General features: G+C 39.0%; 2 protein-coding genes across 2 annotated transcripts; both read right to left on the bottom strand.

The window, feature by feature from the left end:
* Positions 1 to 191: 191 nt before the first annotated feature.
* LOC139718270 (uncharacterized) lies at positions 192 to 5,428 on the bottom strand. Its single transcript, XM_071629752.1, has 3 exons — positions 5,347 to 5,428; positions 1,772 to 2,078; positions 192 to 1,202 (listed from the first exon to the last, which is right to left on the bottom strand). Exons 2-3 carry the CDS (start codon positions 2,059 to 2,061, stop codon positions 551 to 553), a joined length of 942 nt encoding a protein of 313 aa, XP_071485853.1. The 5' UTR covers positions 2,062 to 2,078; positions 5,347 to 5,428; the 3' UTR covers positions 192 to 550.
* Positions 5,429 to 8,688: 3,260 nt separating this feature from the next.
* Positions 8,689 to 14,851, bottom strand: LOC139718287 (uncharacterized). The gene is made up of 3 exons (XM_071629771.1): positions 14,847 to 14,851; positions 11,282 to 11,578; positions 8,689 to 9,343 (listed from the first exon to the last, which is right to left on the bottom strand). The coding sequence occupies exons 1-3, from the start codon at positions 14,849 to 14,851 to the stop codon at positions 8,689 to 8,691; spliced, it is 957 nt and encodes a 318-aa protein (XP_071485872.1).
* Between the last annotated feature and the right edge of the window lie 2,841 nt (positions 14,852 to 17,692).

The following is a 17,692-nucleotide window of genomic DNA, read 5'->3' as shown; positions in this document are numbered from 1 at the left end:
ATTCAAGGAGACTATCCCACTAATTGACAATCTCTATTTCCGCGGAAATGCATCCTTTTGGAAAAGTGAAGCTGAGACTTTACAAGCAAATGTTTTTTTTTTGGTGTGTATGTTTTATTCACAGAATCAAAGATAACAATCATAGTACAAGCAACAAAAAATAAATAAATGAATTAAAAAAAACCCAGCATATTAAGATACAGAAAATATAAATACTGCAGCATAAATTACAAGAGCAAATGTTTTCATAAGGTCCATATGCTGTTTCCAAATAGCCAAAACAACATCATCAACAACAACAAACAGCAAAACAAAAACAAACAAGTCCCCTCTCTTAATCAACTCAAATTCAAAGTGACTGATGAAGCTAATTCCACTCGATGTGCGAATATTTACGATTATAATCCGTCCTATATTATATTGTCTTATCAACAGCAGTGTATTCCGTGGTCACTTATCTTACGGAATTGACAGACTTTTTTTTTTCTTTTTTTTTGCATCTATTTGTTACTTTAACAGAAAAAACGAAAACAGAAGCAAATAGTGTACATTACACTTTTAGTCTTGATTGATAAAGTTCGTCGTAGTATTTCATGACTGTATCCGTGCATCTGATGACGTCAGGAGTCACATGATCCCGAGAAGGCATGGGACCCGGAGGCGCAAATATCCCGGTCGTTAATGCCCTGTCGTAGAAACCTTTGATGCTTCCGATCAAATCCTCTCCGGCAACATTCCATTTCTCAGTCAACGCCATGGATGCGTCCCACTTCAACAATGATTCGTCGTAAGGTAGCCCGATAGCTTCGCAGTACTTCGGCAACAGTTCGGCTGGATTCGACAACAGGTCGTCAGCATCGATCACGATCGGGTTACTGTCGAGATTCTCGCGAACGTACTTCCAGAGTTCGTAGAGCTCACCGAAAGCCAGCTGGGAGGGATCCATGAATGGATAGTCCCGTCCTACATCAAAAGTTTTCTCTTCTGGAGATTCACCGCGGAGCACGCCCAGCTCACTAAGCGTTGTGTGGGTAGCCTTGTGTAGTGACGTGAACACTCGGAGAGGGTGTCTGATGAGGAATGTGTGCTTGTATCCTTTGGGCAGAAATTCGAAATTACAGCTTTTCATCGCGGTACCCATATCCTTCACGAAAACATGCTTGCCTGTAGAACGCTCAAGGAAACGCTGGATGGACGCGTATCTGCAAGGAAGATTTCAGGTGAAACGACATGATGTTATTTTAGTGCCTTTTGGATCTATTCTGGTCGATTCATGCTATTTATGAATTATCATTCCTTTTTAAAGGACATTCTACCGTCTTGATCACATCGAAATATCTGACTTTACTCTGTTCATATAAAAGCAAACTTTCTATTCATTTATTTTCCATAGCCAAATGATACAAAATTGTTACAAACTTGACGATGGAAATGAGTTTCTTCTTCCTCCCTGTAAAGGAGGTGATACGTGGCTAGTAGGTGTGGTCAATTGATGCTGGAGTCACGTTTTATGTATCTGTTTGTTTTGTTTCTGTTTTGGGCTTTCTTTCTTTTTTTTTTGTCCACTCAATAAAACCGAGGGGAAGATAGATATAGCTTTAAATGATTAATTGTGTGCATCGTCTGATGGCAATCATGACCAAGACCACTATACGTGTCAACGTCAACCGTCTGATGAATTGATTGTTTTTCACATTATCATAGAGGACGGGGTACATCTAACAGCGGAAATGGAGCCATGTTGATTGGGTGCATGTATAAGCCTACTTACGACAAGTGTTGAGGCTTGAGGGCGTTGCATCTCCATACGCCCCGAAGATGGTCCGCTGCCTGCTGGAAGAATTTTTCGTTCCCTTCGTATTCCTTCGGGATCGTTAGGTTGAGGTCGCTGGCACTCACTGTCTCCGTAGCCAGGCAGTAGAAGTAAGGTTCGAACCACACCTCGATGCCGTCGATGGCGGAAAGACACTTCGTCACGGCACTGGAGATGGTGCGCGGTACGCACCACATGATGGTACGGCTCCGTGCCTCGGGAGGAGTTCCACTGGGGTCAGACGCCATACCAGCAGTTGGTGTAGCTACATGTGACGGAAATACCCTATTGTCAAAGGACTCCATATTGAAATGCAGAATATCTTTTAATTAACCCGCTGAAGGGTTTTTTGGGCGTTACACATTTTTGGGGTATTCAAATTTTCAAAAAATAAACAAAAATATATATTTTTACTACTAGGCCTAAATATGATGCAATATATCATTTTCAAGAGAAAATGTTGAATTTTTTCATCTCAAAAGTTTCAGAATGATTTTATCAACTAATTTGACATAAACTGACACCAAAAATGAAATTTGACCTTGAGAAAGTAATCATTTTTCCGAAAAATTATGAAAAATTATATTTCTTCTAAGTTTATGCTTTGTTTCTCAACTTTTTGTGGTTATGTTGTAGAGGCACTTGTCAGGAATCTTACATGAAAGTTCCAGTTATTTACCTCCTTTCATTTCCAAGCTATCTCTATTTGTATGGGAAAGATTGAAAATTGTCGTGTAGTCCCACATACTATCTTTTTTTGTGGTACATTTTCAAAAATAGCATAATTTGACATCGTTTTGCCCCTAAAATTTCATTTTTTGAAGACATTCCTGTTTTTGTTTATTTAGGAGATAGAACTAAGTAGGTTTCAGCTAGCACTTATGTTTAAGGGTACAAATTTAGCCAGAAAATGTGAAAAAAAATATGTCAAAAATAGTGTTGGGCCAGTAAATTGGCCCTTAGTAGGTTACGGGTTTAATGAACTCTCGTTGTCTTTATTTCAGACAAGCTGGAAATGCATGTACTGCGAATGCGTCGATCTGCGATCACAAGACACAACGTAATCGCTATAAGAATTACTGTGATATTTACACACGCCAAGAGGAGTAATCATAACGGAAGTTACTCAGTTATTGCATGCTTGCCTTTGACTTTGCTGACTATGTAGACAATTGCATCTTGTAATGAAATAATATCTGCATGAACTTGTGAATGACCGAGGTCTCTGTTGTCAAGTGCACCTCATATAGTGGACTTTGTCACCGCTCATAGTAGTTCGACACCATGAACAGGTTGGCTCTGATAGACAGTATAAGTCAATCAAAAAATGATACGATTGTCGCTGCCCTATACTTCTAATTAAAGGGGTGTTCTAGCGCAAATTCAATAGTGTTTGCACTTTGAACAGTCTGAGCTTGATCAGTCATTTTGACCATTGGTAGATATTATTATCATTATTATTATTGTTATTATTATTATTATTATTATTATTATTATTATTATTATTATTATTATCATTGCTGCTGCTGCTTTGAAAAAATAAGGAGAAATATTACCTGCGTCCAAGATTACTATTCCGTCAAAAAAATTTGATACTTAAAATTACATAACTTTCTTACTACCTGTCCGATTATATTCATCTTAATCTCATCTATTCATGTAAAAAATGGATATCAAATGAAATTCATGTACGTGTCAGCGGGAGACTATAGTAAGGCTAATATCGTAATCTCTTCCAAATTTTCGAATGTAGTTAATTGCGACTGATGCACTGTTTTGTGAAGCAGGCATCGAGGAAATTCTTATTCTACATCTAATTTTGATGCAACCTCTGTCTTTCTGTTCGTCTGATTTTCTCTTTAAGTCCTCTTTTCCATGCCATTTTGAAGTCGACTTTTATTGAAAGGAAATTAAATCATAATTTATACTTTAAAAAAAAATCAAAGTCAACTTGGGGAATCGTGCTATAAAGGCAACTTTATCGTTGAGTGGAAAGTGCGTTTGCAAGAGGTGGTTCAAAGTCCAAACAGTGACCACGATGAATGTTTACTCTATTCAAATAAGAAAAGCAGCTCTGCCACTCCTGTTCTGCCTTCTCTGTCTGTCTGTCTCTCGATCAGCCAGATATATGCACGGAGAAAAGACGAAAGAGTAAGTTACAGAGGGAGGAATGACATATACCTATATCTATCTATCTATCTATCTATCTATCTGTCTATCTATCTATCTATCTATCAACCTACCTATCTATTATAAATCATTCCTCCAATTCACTGTTTCTCTTTTTGTTCAGCCACTTTTTTTTTTCGCTGAACTTGATCATTTTATATGTATCTTATTGATGTGTGCGTGTGTGTGTTTCTGCAAGGTGAGACGAACTATCTGAAATATATTGTTCTCTACTAAATATATATAAAAATTGTAATTACTCGGATCATTAATTGGATAAGGCAGGGACTGGAGAGATGTGAATCAAAGCTCTGAGAAGTGCGTCAGTATATCTAATCATAGGTATTGAAGTAGTTTCCCGTTTGAGGTGGCCAGACCGACGGAAATTCACCACCTCAGGGTTATTTATGCTATAATATGATTCGTGATATAGATATATACCCAGTCAATAAAAGACTTACCAAGCTGCCCTTTGAAAGAAATAGGGTTATCTCATACACTGGAGAGTGGGAAATCAGAGGACATCACATGTTCCTATAGGCCCCTATATACTGATGGTTATGCTCACGCAACTTATTTATGGCTGCCGCTGAACAAAAGAGTCTCAAAACAGCGGAATGGGGGTGTAACCTGTGTGCCAAATGCCGTAATTTGAACCTACCTGCTTGCCCCTGCAAAGAAAACAAGGTGCTCTGCCGACAGGACTGTGCTTCACGTTTCTAAACATAACAAAATCCCTAAAGTCCATTACAAGACTATCCTTGCCTACAATGTGCCCTCTTGGGATGCAGAACGCCTCTAACGGTGTTGTTCTGTACAATATCCCCTGTTTTCATGCACATGCAGATACTAACTACACTCACCTCTATTGCATTTATTTTTTCTATCCTCTTTCCCCTATCGAACCAAAACTGGATTGCAAACAGGGGACACTTATTCCCGTTCACTTCCCGCATCACTTAGCGGCCTTGGATACCTCATCCTTTGACCGTAAGATCGGTCTGTATCTGGTCGTCGGGGATATTATGTTACCCTTCCAATGGGGACCCCAGTATGGAATAACCACACGGGATCTTCCCTAGCCTCCCTAATACTTGATTTTATAGGCACACTCGAGCCTAGGCCTGCCTACGCAAATTTTGGCAGAGCCTCTTGCATCTTGTCCCAGACATATCTGGACGAAATGTTGGTTACCATCCAGTATGGGGTAAGATCCTACCCTGATGGATGTATTCGTCGACAGCGAAGCAGTTTCCCGTTTGAGGTGGCCAGACCGACGGGAAAACAACATCAGGGTTTGCCATTTGATTCGTGATATACAAATATCCCGTCAATATACGACTTACCACAGAGGTTGGACTCACCGAGTATTCGGCTCCTGAGGGCTGAGAGCAGGTTCTTGGTTCTAGAAAGAGAGTGTGTTCACACGTCCTTCCAATACCAAATCCAGCAGCAAAGAGAGCGATGTCACACTTTTTGCAGGGCAGCAGCAGCTGACCTACCCTGCCTCCTAGTCTTTCACCCAGCCCCCTGTACTAATTACTGAACCCTGCCCTGCAACAGTATGCGCTCATGACGCGACCAATCAGGACATTTCCTTTCAAGTCGCTCAGAGTTGCTGTTGATGTTTTGTCACACCTGAAACTCGTCGGAGCCAAATGACAATAAAAACTGCATGCATTAAACTTTCAATGACAATTGAAATACTCATAGCAAATGTCTATGCTAATTTGTTCTATAATACATTGTATAGTGTGAATATTATACTTTAACCTTTGATATGTAGGTGCAGGTTTGATATTGATCTTTCTCATGAAATTGTTATACAAATTTTGCCACAGAGTCAACTATGACAAGACGATATAGCTAAATTGTATATGGAGCCAGTGGTTATCAACATAGTTCGCTGGAACGGGGCTTCCTGTCACGTGACACAGTGTTTTTCGAACTTTGAATGGCGTGGCGTCTGTATCAATGGCTCATCGAAAAGAGGAAGACACAAAACCAGCAGTTAGGATCTGATCAAAAAGAGAAAATACAATACAAAACGATGTCTGAATAGCTACAGTAAGCTATGAGAGATTACAGCTTGACAATGAAAGTATGCTTCGTGATACATCGTTCAGGTCGGTTCAATTCACTTTTATTTCTGAATTCCATTGTCAATGCAGCATCAAAATGATAATCAAAAAATCTTGGCATAATTATCATATGAATTACTTTCATCAGTATACGTTGTATGATATGACATAGTATAATGTAGTATACTCTTAAAGTATATTGAATGTACGCTTTTGAAGGCAGCCAATCTCGTCCGTTGGATAAAAACAAAACAAAACAAAACAAAATGAAACAAAACAAGTTGAAACAAAACAAACCGAAAAACTATAAAGCTATAATGCGTCGTACATCGTTCATAATGTTTTTCTGCATTTCTTTTTACATCGAATTCTTTCAGATTAACGGTGGATGGAAACGATCATGGCGAAAACAAGAGAGCGATTGAGAAAATGGTATCCTTGACCATATTAATACGGTTATTTTTTGTTTCAAATTTCTTCACCAGTGCAGTGCATACAGTACCTCACACAATATGCTGCAGTAGCAGGACCTGATTACTATATCATTACGATATACGACCAAATTCATTTCGACAGTCTCATAAACTGATATAAATAATATCATACAAAGTAGTCTAGACGCAACAACGATTCTTTTTTTCTCGTAGATACAAAAGAGAACATTTTAATGTATTAAATTAAAGTACATGTACATCAACCATTATTCACACACATTGCGGTTCGCACTGGTTGGTGGGCTCAGCAATGTTCATCCTGATGCGATAACTCCTATCTTACACCCTCTATCCATGATTATCTTTAAATTGCTTTGTTAGCACAGTTTGACCTCCGTAATTATAAGTTCAATGTATTACGAGTCACTGGAGTAATAAATCATAATAAGATTCGTGAGTTTGGTTACTTAATAGCCGTATATCTGCCATAGATTACTCTGAAAATGTACCATCACGTGCAATGGGTATCGCACATGATGATAGTTTTGTATAGGGCACAAAAGTGCATAAGAGAGCAGAATCTAATCCGATCTTTAATGCCTATTTTGTAATATTCCCTTTACATAAGGTGTACATGCTTCAACATTTACCACTGGTGACAACTTGCCGATAGAAGGAGATTTCTAGTCACCAGCACTCATAACCTTAATATGCATGCTTGCTTCCAGAAGTCAATCTTGTCTAAATTTTTTCGTGTACCACGCGATGCAGTAAACACTTATAAAAAAACCTATAAAAACAAACAAACAAACAACAAACAAATTACTCATTCATGTTAAAACAGTCTTTGACACTAAGAATTCCTCTTATAGTATTAGTTTAGATAACGATTCAGTTTTTAACTTTTTACGAGAAACTTAGAAAGCGCTTTATGAAATGTTAAAGACTATACAATTCTAAGAGGCATTCAAAGTAATATTTCATAAACATCGGTTTTGAAATGGCCAATATATTAAAAAACAAAGTAAAACTAAGCGATTCTAATAAAAGGTGGGTCCCACCTTTTATGTTGATAGCTTTGTTTTAGATATCTCGGCCATTTCAAAACATATTTTCGTTAAATAGAATGTGAATTCCTCTTAGAATTATATGCCCTAACATAATTCATAACAGATTGGAGCCCAGTCTCAACCAAAACTAAACCATCCTTTTAGGTTTGTTATTATTATGCATATCATGAGCTGATTCTTTTTTCTAATTTTCCTTTAGAAACCAATAAAGTTTCTGGAGCGACGCATACGTATTGAAATTTCAATAACTTGAATGTCATTCCATTTACACGGTGTCTGATGGGGGGGGGGGGGTTCAAATTCACAATGCCAAAAAGCTTGCTGAGAACGCTCATGCCATTAATTATTTCGTTTAAATAATCAAAAGGAACAAAACAGGCTTTATCTCGAATTCTATCATGGAATCAACTTCCTCCAGGTTGGATGACATGAATTATGGGTCACGCGCAGATGTCTTCGTAGTTTTAGTACCTTCGTTCATTCGGATGGAACCTCAAACTGTGAGTCCCGTGGTAGAGTGCTCATAACGATTATGCTTCCTTCGTTGTCACATAACTAAAGCCAAATGCGAGCAAATAATGAGGAGAAGAGAGTGTGTGTGAATTAAATAATATGAAACCAATATCACTTCACGGAAACAGGTAAATCTATTAGTCAAATAATACAAGTATATATGGGTGCAGTCATTTGCGACCACGAGACGACTACATCGGATTCTGTAACTTCAAAATTGTCGTCGCTGCTCTTGTTGAAATACGCTCTTGTAATCAAACTTCTCCGTCGCAGTGTTTTTGCCCTTGCTTCAGAGGGTATAATAAATGAAGCAGAGAGTGTGTCATAGTGTTAGTTCCCTTTAGTTAGTACGCTATTATACTGGTGTACAATCCTATATATTCGCAACAATTTTCATTATCACATTCTTACTAATTATCATAATGCCCCTTTTCTTGTACATGTAGTTCGTTCACGATTACATGCATTTGGTTATGATTATAATATGAATGATAACATAATCAGATATCGCGTCTCTAGACTGAGATGCAAAAGATTATATGCAGTATAGCTCCCAATACATTTTACATGCAGAGCATGCATTATAACAGAATGGAAATTCTGCGTTTTTAAACCTTCATCCGGCATTCGTACATCTCCTCATAGTAGGCAATAATCTGGTCAGAGCACCTAGTGACGTCAGGCGTCATCTCCTCACGTGAAGGCATGGGTTTGGCCGACATGAACTCGACACTGCTCGTCGCGGTTCCGGAAAATGCCGAAACGGTCATTCGCAGTTCTTCGGCTTCGATTGGCGCCTTCCAAATTTGAAAGACGTCGAGGTCTTCCCGGAATTTCAGAAGCGCTTCGTCGTACGGAAGCCCGACCGCTCGGCAGTACTTCGACAGCATTTCGGCGGGGTTCGACAGGATGTCGTCGGCATCCATGATGATCGGGTCTTCGTCGAAGTTTTCACGGACGTGATTCCAGACGTCGTAGAGATCCTTGAAAAGGAGCCCGGGTGTCATGTAGGGGTCATCCCGCTCGAGGTCGAAGGTCTGTTCCTCTGCCGCGTCTCCCTCCAGCATCCCGAGTTGAGAGAATTGATCGAACATGGCCTTGCGGTTGGATTTCAGGACACGCAGTGGATGGCGAATAAGAAAGGTGTGCTTGTAATCCGACGGGATGCAAGCCAGGTCGTTCTTTCCCATCGCAAAACCCATATCCTTGACGAACACGTGATCACCCTGTGTTCCTTCCAATCGCTCTTTCACAGACTCGTACCTGAGCAAGGAAGGAAATACAGATAAACCCACAAAAATATAGCGGAAATCGCATCATGACAATATTGGAATAGTGAATATGAATTTGATCACTTAGCTGTTACAAGTATTTTGAAAGAGTCAAGGAATCTTTTTTTTTTTTTTCAATATGAAATTCGCCATTTCAAGAAGAGCAAAACTCTGTTGCAATTCAACTTGATAAGTGCCATCGACAATGTTTATTTCAATGTCAGCGTCGCTGTCGATTCAGTGGTATGAAAGAAGAAGGGGGGGGGGGGGGAAACAGCGACTAATTAGCAACGACATTATGACAATTAAAATGAAGTAATGTCAAAACCTCACATGTCTCTCATAGACCCACATTGCTCCTTTTGACATGAGATAAAACGAAAGGATCGCTTATATTGCATAATTTTATTTTTATTTATTTATTTATTTATTCATTTATTTATTTATTGGGGAAACTTTTTTTTTTTTTGGGGGGGGGGGGGGACGCGTAGCGCCGCTGAAATACCGACCCCCGGGACAGACGCAAACCATGTCATTTATTTTTAGTGAGATTATGTAAGCATGGTGAAAGAGTTGATTACATTCTCATATGCATAATGTGGCTGAAACCAATATCATTTGGTAAACATCACGAGTGAGCATAATAACTTGACACATCATTGCACATGCACATGTGGTATCAGATGTGGTTGCGACAATATTATTCGATAAACACAAACCTGAAATGGACAAGTTCCATATTAGGTTCTACTATGGAGCTTCGATTACTCTATGACAACAAAATCATGATCAACTTCCGCCAACTTGAACGTGCATGTTTCAAAATAGCGCTCTACAATTTACTATAGTACTTATATGAATAGGTCCTAGAAAGGAATGATCCAGTGCACGGTTTGTCCATTATTGGTGCGATTGTTGAAGTTTAATCATCTAAGCATGGCGGGAGGAAGTATAGTATCACTTGACGGGAACAAGGAAAATCTTTCATCCGTAGAAATATTTCTGTCCGGCATGTGAGGACGGAGCTGTGGCAATCTAAAGTGAATCTCCATTCATGTTCGAAGTGACTCTCAAAACAAATAAACTAGCAACAACTAAACAGAATCGTAAAACGTTTATCAAAAGTTCAAGAAAAAATACGAAGGTCAAGCAATGTTTTCAAGAAACATACTGATATCGAACACAATCGCATTCAGGATGAAGTGCTGATAATCATGATAACATTGATAACACCTCAGTCTAAACTTTCACTGGATTTTATGGAAATTTTCATTGCATTCATTTTGGAATGAATTAAAGAAAAAAGAAATGATTGGCTTGGGATCATTCAAGGCATGCTATAACGATAAAATCACGAATTTTTCTTTAGAGGGGAGTCTGCTTTGAAGGTCAGTCATTACGTAGTTAATCATTTCTGAAGAAAAAAATGGTATCCTTCAGTTCAAACGATTGAAGAGAATTATGTGGCGATAACATCACGTCGTGTAATTTCCATAAGTTATGTGTATGAGTGATATCAATAGTTCCTTAAAAAGTTATTTTCTCGACACATTTCAGTTTCCCTTTAAGATTATCTCAAGCTTGTCGTCTGAACACCAACTGTTGAAATTTGTGAAAACAATTGTGGTAAATTTCCGCTGATTCCCTCTTGTTCACTTCATTGCTTTAAAACACTGGTGTTGCAAGAAAAACCTTGAGCACATTACAAGGTGTGTGTAATTCAAAGTCATGTTGCCATCACTCTACACGAGTTCGTGACATATTCTTGAACAATCTTAAATTGTGTAATCGTATGAGGTATGTACGATCAACAGTTACGCATTGAGTGTCGTTTAGACCAAAGAGATGATATCCTTGTAACATATAGCTATGATACAACCAATTAATCAAATTTGAGTAGGCCTCTTTTCAAGCTTGTCTTTATACTTACGCGAGATGATCCGGTTTAAAAGTGCAGTGCGAAAAACTCTTCAGCAAGTCGGCTACTTCCTGGAAAACGTCCTCGTTACCATGGTAACTTCTGGGCAAATCGACTCCGAGTCGCTTCTTGGCGTCGAGTCTGGCAACGAAGCAGAAGAAGAACGGCTCGAACCAGACTTCGAGATCCTTCGTGGCGGTGAGACACTTCGTCAACGCAGAGGAGATCGAGCGAGGGACACACCACAAGAAAGTGCGGCTCTTTCCTTCCGCCATATTGTTACCGGCTACGATTTCAACTCGGTGTCGTCTGGTCGGATAGTCCGGCGAACTTGAGAGTGAATTAGTGAAACTCTGCAGTTGTAGAGCACTATTCACCAACTAATTAAGCGCCACAACATAAAATGTTTCACCAGGGAGTTACTAAGCAGGAGAGGAAGGCAGAACCTCTCATTTTGTACCAAAGCTCCGCGCCGCAGAAAGGTTACGCGCCCTTTGCTTAGACAAAAGGGAACGCTTCTGTTAAAAACCTGCATCATTCCTATAAATGACAGCAAACCCACTTATCTCTATTAATAGCAGAGATCAATGAGCAAACCTCGCGAACAGCAGATCGCTGTCCCTTTCATTTTTTTTTTCAGCGATCTCACAAGTGTGCAAAGAACAGAACGCGCGAATGAAAATCAGTAGAATTTTACTTCTTTATTGTTAGATAGTATACATGAAGAAATAATGAAAAGCAAATGATGTTATCCGTCAGATTTAACATTCAAACGCTCCACCTGGCGAACAAAATGCACGAAATGTGCGCAAGACCGTTGAATGTAACTTTTTATAGCTAATATATTTTTATTTTTTTCATTCTTTTTCCTTTTTTTTAATTCCCTAGGCATTAATAACAAGATTTGAAAAAAAAAACCAAACCCTGAAAGATTTGTATCGTAAAATAAACATGTATCATCTGAAGTTCCGCAGAGGATTTTTAACATTTCCTCTGAAATATGGCTCAAAATTTGTGAAATTAAACATGAATCGTTTGGCCGCTATACCCAAACGCTATCGAATAGCAGCTAGTGGAGCAGGGAACATCAAAGCCAGTTACGCATGCAATAATATTGTCATGCTACAAAAAAATTCGCAAAAAAAAATGCGAACAGATTCCACTCCTTCTATATATAACACCTTCATGGTTTAACTTTATAGTGCACCAAAACTTCCTATAGACAAGCGGAAGAGGTGGGCGTTAAGCTATCAATGCGGTAATTTACCGCCAGACAATGAAAAAAAACAGTTATAGGCACTTTGAACCGAGTTGAATTATGCGAATGTTAAACCGAGGGTATATTGAGCTGACAGAGTTGTCCCCAAACGCAGGAAAGAGGAGAAAATACTCAGATGTTGTTGCACTTTGAGTATCAAAATAAGTTAAAAATAGGACAGCAGCAGACACAGCAACCAATATGAAGTCTGCACTCGCTATAACGAATAACTGAAGAAGTCTTTCTAGAAAGTAGAAAAAAGTGAAACACAGTTATAAATGAAACAGGCAGTTATAAAAACATTGGAAAATTATGAAAGGATAATTTTATGAAACATTCTCTGACAAGACTATCCATTCTCTTGGTCAAAGTTTCTGTGATTTAGTTATCATAATCATGCAAATCATTGTAAATAATGTGATTCTTTATGATTGTTCTACTAAAACATAAATAATATATTTTTTCCTTTATTCCTACCAATTTGCAGATACGGGCTTACCTACGTATATAAACATACATGTAGGCCTATTTATCCTGTTTCCCCAGACCCCTAGCCAAAAAACTGTGTCAGTGTCAGCAGAGCTCTTAACATAATTTCCTAGGGGCATATCCGGACAAAAAGGGCGGAAAAGTCGCTGTTGCTATCATGTAGAGAGAATTACGCAGTTAGTGCAGATGCTTTCTCGATATGGGTATTGCCATCTTTAAACAAATTTGGTTGACTTTGGCTTTTTGAAACACAGAATAATTCGAACAGGAACTGTGGGTAATATCCCTTTTCTATTTTTAGGCTGAAATGATAATATTGCCGGCTTTATTCTGTGGGAATAACGTTGGCCCGGCACTGCACTTTGTTTTATTACTATTATCATTTTTTTTTAGGGAATGTAAAAAACCACCAACGTCAGAGGATCGATATCAACATTGTCAACACCATCACTCCATCAGTGATACATCGGTGTCATCCACGAGTTAGAAACCCGCGATTCATACGACCCACGATCTAGAGATTGGATAAAAAGGCCCACGAGTCATTTCGGCACACCCACGAGTCATAGAGCCGGCGAGATAGACACCAAGTCAAACAGGCACACGAGTTAGACAATAGGCAAATAAGACTTTGTGTCTAGCTCGTGGACCGTGTAGCTCGTAGGCCTATTGTACTTGATGTCGAGTTCGTGGACTGTGTGACTCGTGGGGTCATCCCACTAGACCGACACCCACGAGTCATACAGCTCACGAGTTCGACATTGAAAACAAGTCCAAGAGTCATACAGCTAACGAGTCATACAGCCCATGAGTTCGACACTGGGCAAATAAAGCCCATGAGTTCTACACTAGGTAAAAACAGCCCACGAGTTCGACAGATATAACACGGGGCTTAATGTGTCGGTCTCGTGGGCCTTGTTAGCTTCTGTGTCAACCTAATGGGCTGTATAATGACTCGTGAGCTGTATAACTCATGGGCTGTATGACTCGTGAGCTGTATAACTCATGGGCTGTATGACTTGGTGAGCTGTATGACTCGTAGGCTGTATGACTCGTGGGTGTCGGTCTCGTGACGTGCACCCTGACTCGTGAGCTTGTTACTAGTAACTTGTTGGCTGTATGACTCGTGGGTGTCAAGCTCGTGAAGTGCACCCAATCCATCACTCTGTGATGCCCACGGGTTCACTTTAGTTATTAGGCCTACTATCAAGTAATATCTGTTGAACAGCACAAATGTCTGCACTCGTAGCAAAATGTGTCACATGCACAATGTGAACAAGAACACTCTCGTTAGATGGCAACAACGGTTCTATGACATTCGCTCCTGAGACAATTGTTCCCATGAAATATCTGAACGCTAAACCAAACATAAATTCTATCCACAAACACAACCCTAACCCTAATCCTCACATCAACTTAACCCAAAACTTTATCACAACCCTAACCCTAACCCTAACCCTAAGTCGTTGGAGAAAACAAGACCGGAGCAACTGTTGCAGGAGCAAATGTTGTGTCACCGCTCACAACAGACCACCTATTCTCAGTTCAGACTTCAAGGGAGAACATCTTGTGGGAAGGTAATGTCATCATCTGAGGAGTCTGCATTAAAGATTTCCCGTGTCTATCAAATATAATAATGCCCAAGAATTGACACCATTGATGGTATTTCTCTCCCCACCCCCATTTTTTTCTTTTTCATGTAAAATCAAAGCAAAATCAGATTCCCTTTACACAGAATGGACAGAAACTGTGTCAGTTTAGCCATACACTGAACACTGAAATGTGAAAACAAACAAAAAACCAGTAACTTTATACAATGTACTTACGAACCCCATTTCTGCTTTGTTTTGTTTTCTGTTATAATTGATTGATTGATTGATTGATTCATTTATTTATCTCTTCGTTCATGTTATTCATTCATTCATTCATTCATTCATTCATCCATTCATTCATTCTTTTATTCATTCATTCATTCATTCATTCATTCATTCATTCATTCATTCATTCATTCATTCATTCATTCATTCATTCATTCATTCATTCATTCATTCATTCATTCATTCATTCATTCATTCTTTTATTCATTCATTCATCTATTCATTAATCTATGTATTTACTGAGTATGTTCTGGTATTGCCACTGCTACCTCTTAGACAGTATGACTCAGTGCCAAGGCTCCATAATACATACTTCAACTGTAGCAGACTATCTATCATGCTGGTACATTGTATTCATCAGTTGACAACTAGTCAGAAGTTGGTGAATTGTGAGGGCCGACAGTGATTTCTGAAGACACACAAAGAGTTATATGATTTTTTTCTTTCTTTTTTTTCTACGGTTTGTGCAAAAAAAAAAAAAAAAAAAAAAAAAAAAAAACACTGCATGCCACCACTGGAAACACAGGTTTCCTATCATTATTTGTTGTTGATTTTTTCTGACCTGCTAACAGTTTGCTCTCATGAATCAGCTAGGTCCCTAGTTTCATCTAGGGTAGCAGTTTTCTGTTTTTGTTTTTGTTTTTAAATCTACACTGTGCTCAAGTTGACTTTCACAAAAGGAGAACAACAGAACAGTGTCAGTTCATGGATCACCCTATTGCAGGTGCTGCAGAAGGGGGGGGGGGGCTTACAGGTCCTGAGGTGGGGCAACCCCTCCCAGCTTACAAGGGAAGAATTTCAGGAAAGAACCTTTTGTTTTATCTGAACATTTTTTTTCCTGTTTTTTTGTTTTTCTTTTGTTTTGTTAAGATCCCTCACCCCACCCCCAAGAACAAGTTATACTTGCTAAATTAGTAAGAAGAGATTATTCTTCTACTTTTGTGACTGGAGCTGGTACTGGACTATCTGTTTGATTTTACTCCTTCCAATTTCAGCTTGAACATGGTGCGGGGAACCCCTTTAAAGTCATGGAAATAATGAACTCTCACCCTGGGTAAGAACAGCAGGAAGAGTGGTAACACGAAATGTAGTTAACATAAAGAGCGGTATTACATTGAAGGAAAAGTGACATAAAGAGTACTGTATATGCCATATATTTCGCGAGTCTAAATTTTCGCGAATCAGGACTTCCCAACAATTTCCCGAGCGGTTAAATTCGCGATCGTGGAGTCCTGTACTGAATGGAGAATATGTATATGCGTACGTCACATGCATATTGGCATTAAGAGTCAATATTTTGCGTGTTTTCATTTTCGCGAATAGCAGCTGACTCGCGAAATTCGCAAAAATAAAAACCTTGAGAAATATTTGGCGTATACAGTATTATGTTTGTGCACCATGCTGAGTATCGGAAGACCACTTTGTTACTTTCTAATACATACTGTACATGTAGAACTACATGTAGTACACTACAGGGGCCGATCCAGGAATTCCGTAAAAGGGGAGGCGCCTCTACAAAATTAAATGCCCCCCCTCCATTTTTTCTTTTTATTTCTTTTCATTTAACAACCCCCCCCCCCCCCCCCCCGAAAAAAAAGGGGGCACACCTAGTGCACCCCCCACCTGGATCCACCACTGCATGTACCTCAAATCATTGAAGGTATCAGTGTATGCTACACCACCAAGTACTGTATATTCCAATCCCTTTTCTGAAAGGATATATCGATAAATCGTTTGCTATCCAACTCTGTATTTGGATCCATGCTTCAAAGTTTGTTTGGTTGGTTGGTTTTATTTCTGCATTTTTCATCATTTCAATACAAAATAACATCACTAACAATATTTTTGCAAAGGCAATCCTATGTATTATTTCTTCAGCATGACATTTGGTTCTTATATCTGAATGCTAGTACATGTACAAATATTGTATATCGTCGCTGGGGCGATAAGACCTCGTATCTACAAAATGTCAAATGTTCAGGAGAGCCAAAAAACATGGTGGCCAAAGCACTGTGGCGAATAGGATAGCCTTTCCTTTGACATGCCGTGGTGGCTTCATTTTTGGAGTAAGACAGTTGGGATTTGGACAGGACATCACTTAACCCATTATTTGACAATTAATCCAAAAAAACTAATTTTCACCAAAATTGCAGATACAAGGTCTTATCACCCCAGTGACGATACAATTGATGCAATACAACCATCTTTTCAGGTACAGTGCACTCCCGTTATAACGAAATGCTCGGGACCGGCAGTTTTCTTTCGTTATAACGAAATTTCGTTATAACCGAACAAATACGATATATGGTGAAAACAAGGAAACCACGTATATATATCATATTCTGCTTGCTGAATGCTCATCATACACTGCAAAGCTATGTGAAATGTGATGGGATAACTGTATTACAATAATAAACGCAAGTTCCCCTCAGACACTGTGCGTGACACAAGGAGCGAACACACAGTGGTGTGAAGCGTTCACCCATGCAGAGACGCTATAAATGCTTGTTCCGCTATGTATTTTCGAACGCAATTCGCATTTCGTTATAACGGAGCACATTTCTTTTGTTTTTCTTTGTCTGTGGCGCTTGGAAAAGACTTCGTTATTACGGAAATTTCGCTATAACCATGTTCATTATAAGCGAATTTTATACCATAGACTTTAATGGTGATAATTTTGGGACCAGTAGATTTACTTCGTTATAACCGTGTTTGTTGTAACGGGAGTGCACTGAAGTCAAGATATCATATTTATTATGATTCAAAGACAAGTCATCATCTACCACATAGGCTAACAAT

Source organism: Diadema antillarum, unplaced genomic scaffold, assembly GCF_040938485.1.
Source record: "Diadema antillarum isolate AM-2024a unplaced genomic scaffold, OU_Dant_1.0 scf00000092, whole genome shotgun sequence".
NCBI classification, from domain to species: Eukaryota; Metazoa; Echinodermata; class Echinoidea; order Diadematoida; family Diadematidae; genus Diadema; species Diadema antillarum.
The sequence above is the reverse complement of the archived record's forward strand: the minus strand, read 5'-3'. Positions and strand labels throughout refer to the sequence as shown.

Coding starts and splice junctions, on each gene's coding strand:
- LOC139718270 (XM_071629752.1), bottom strand. CDS start 2,061: ATGGCGTCTGACCCCAGTGGAACTCCTCCCGAGGCACGGAGCCGTACC. Junction 1,203..1,771: donor CTCAAGCCTCAACACTTGTC/GTAAGTAGGCTT, acceptor TCTTCCTTGCAG/ATACGCGTCCATCCAGCGTT.
- LOC139718287 (XM_071629771.1), bottom strand. Junction 9,344..11,281: donor TTTAAACCGGATCATCTCGC/GTAAGTATAAAG, acceptor TTCCTTGCTCAG/GTACGAGTCTGTGAAAGAGC.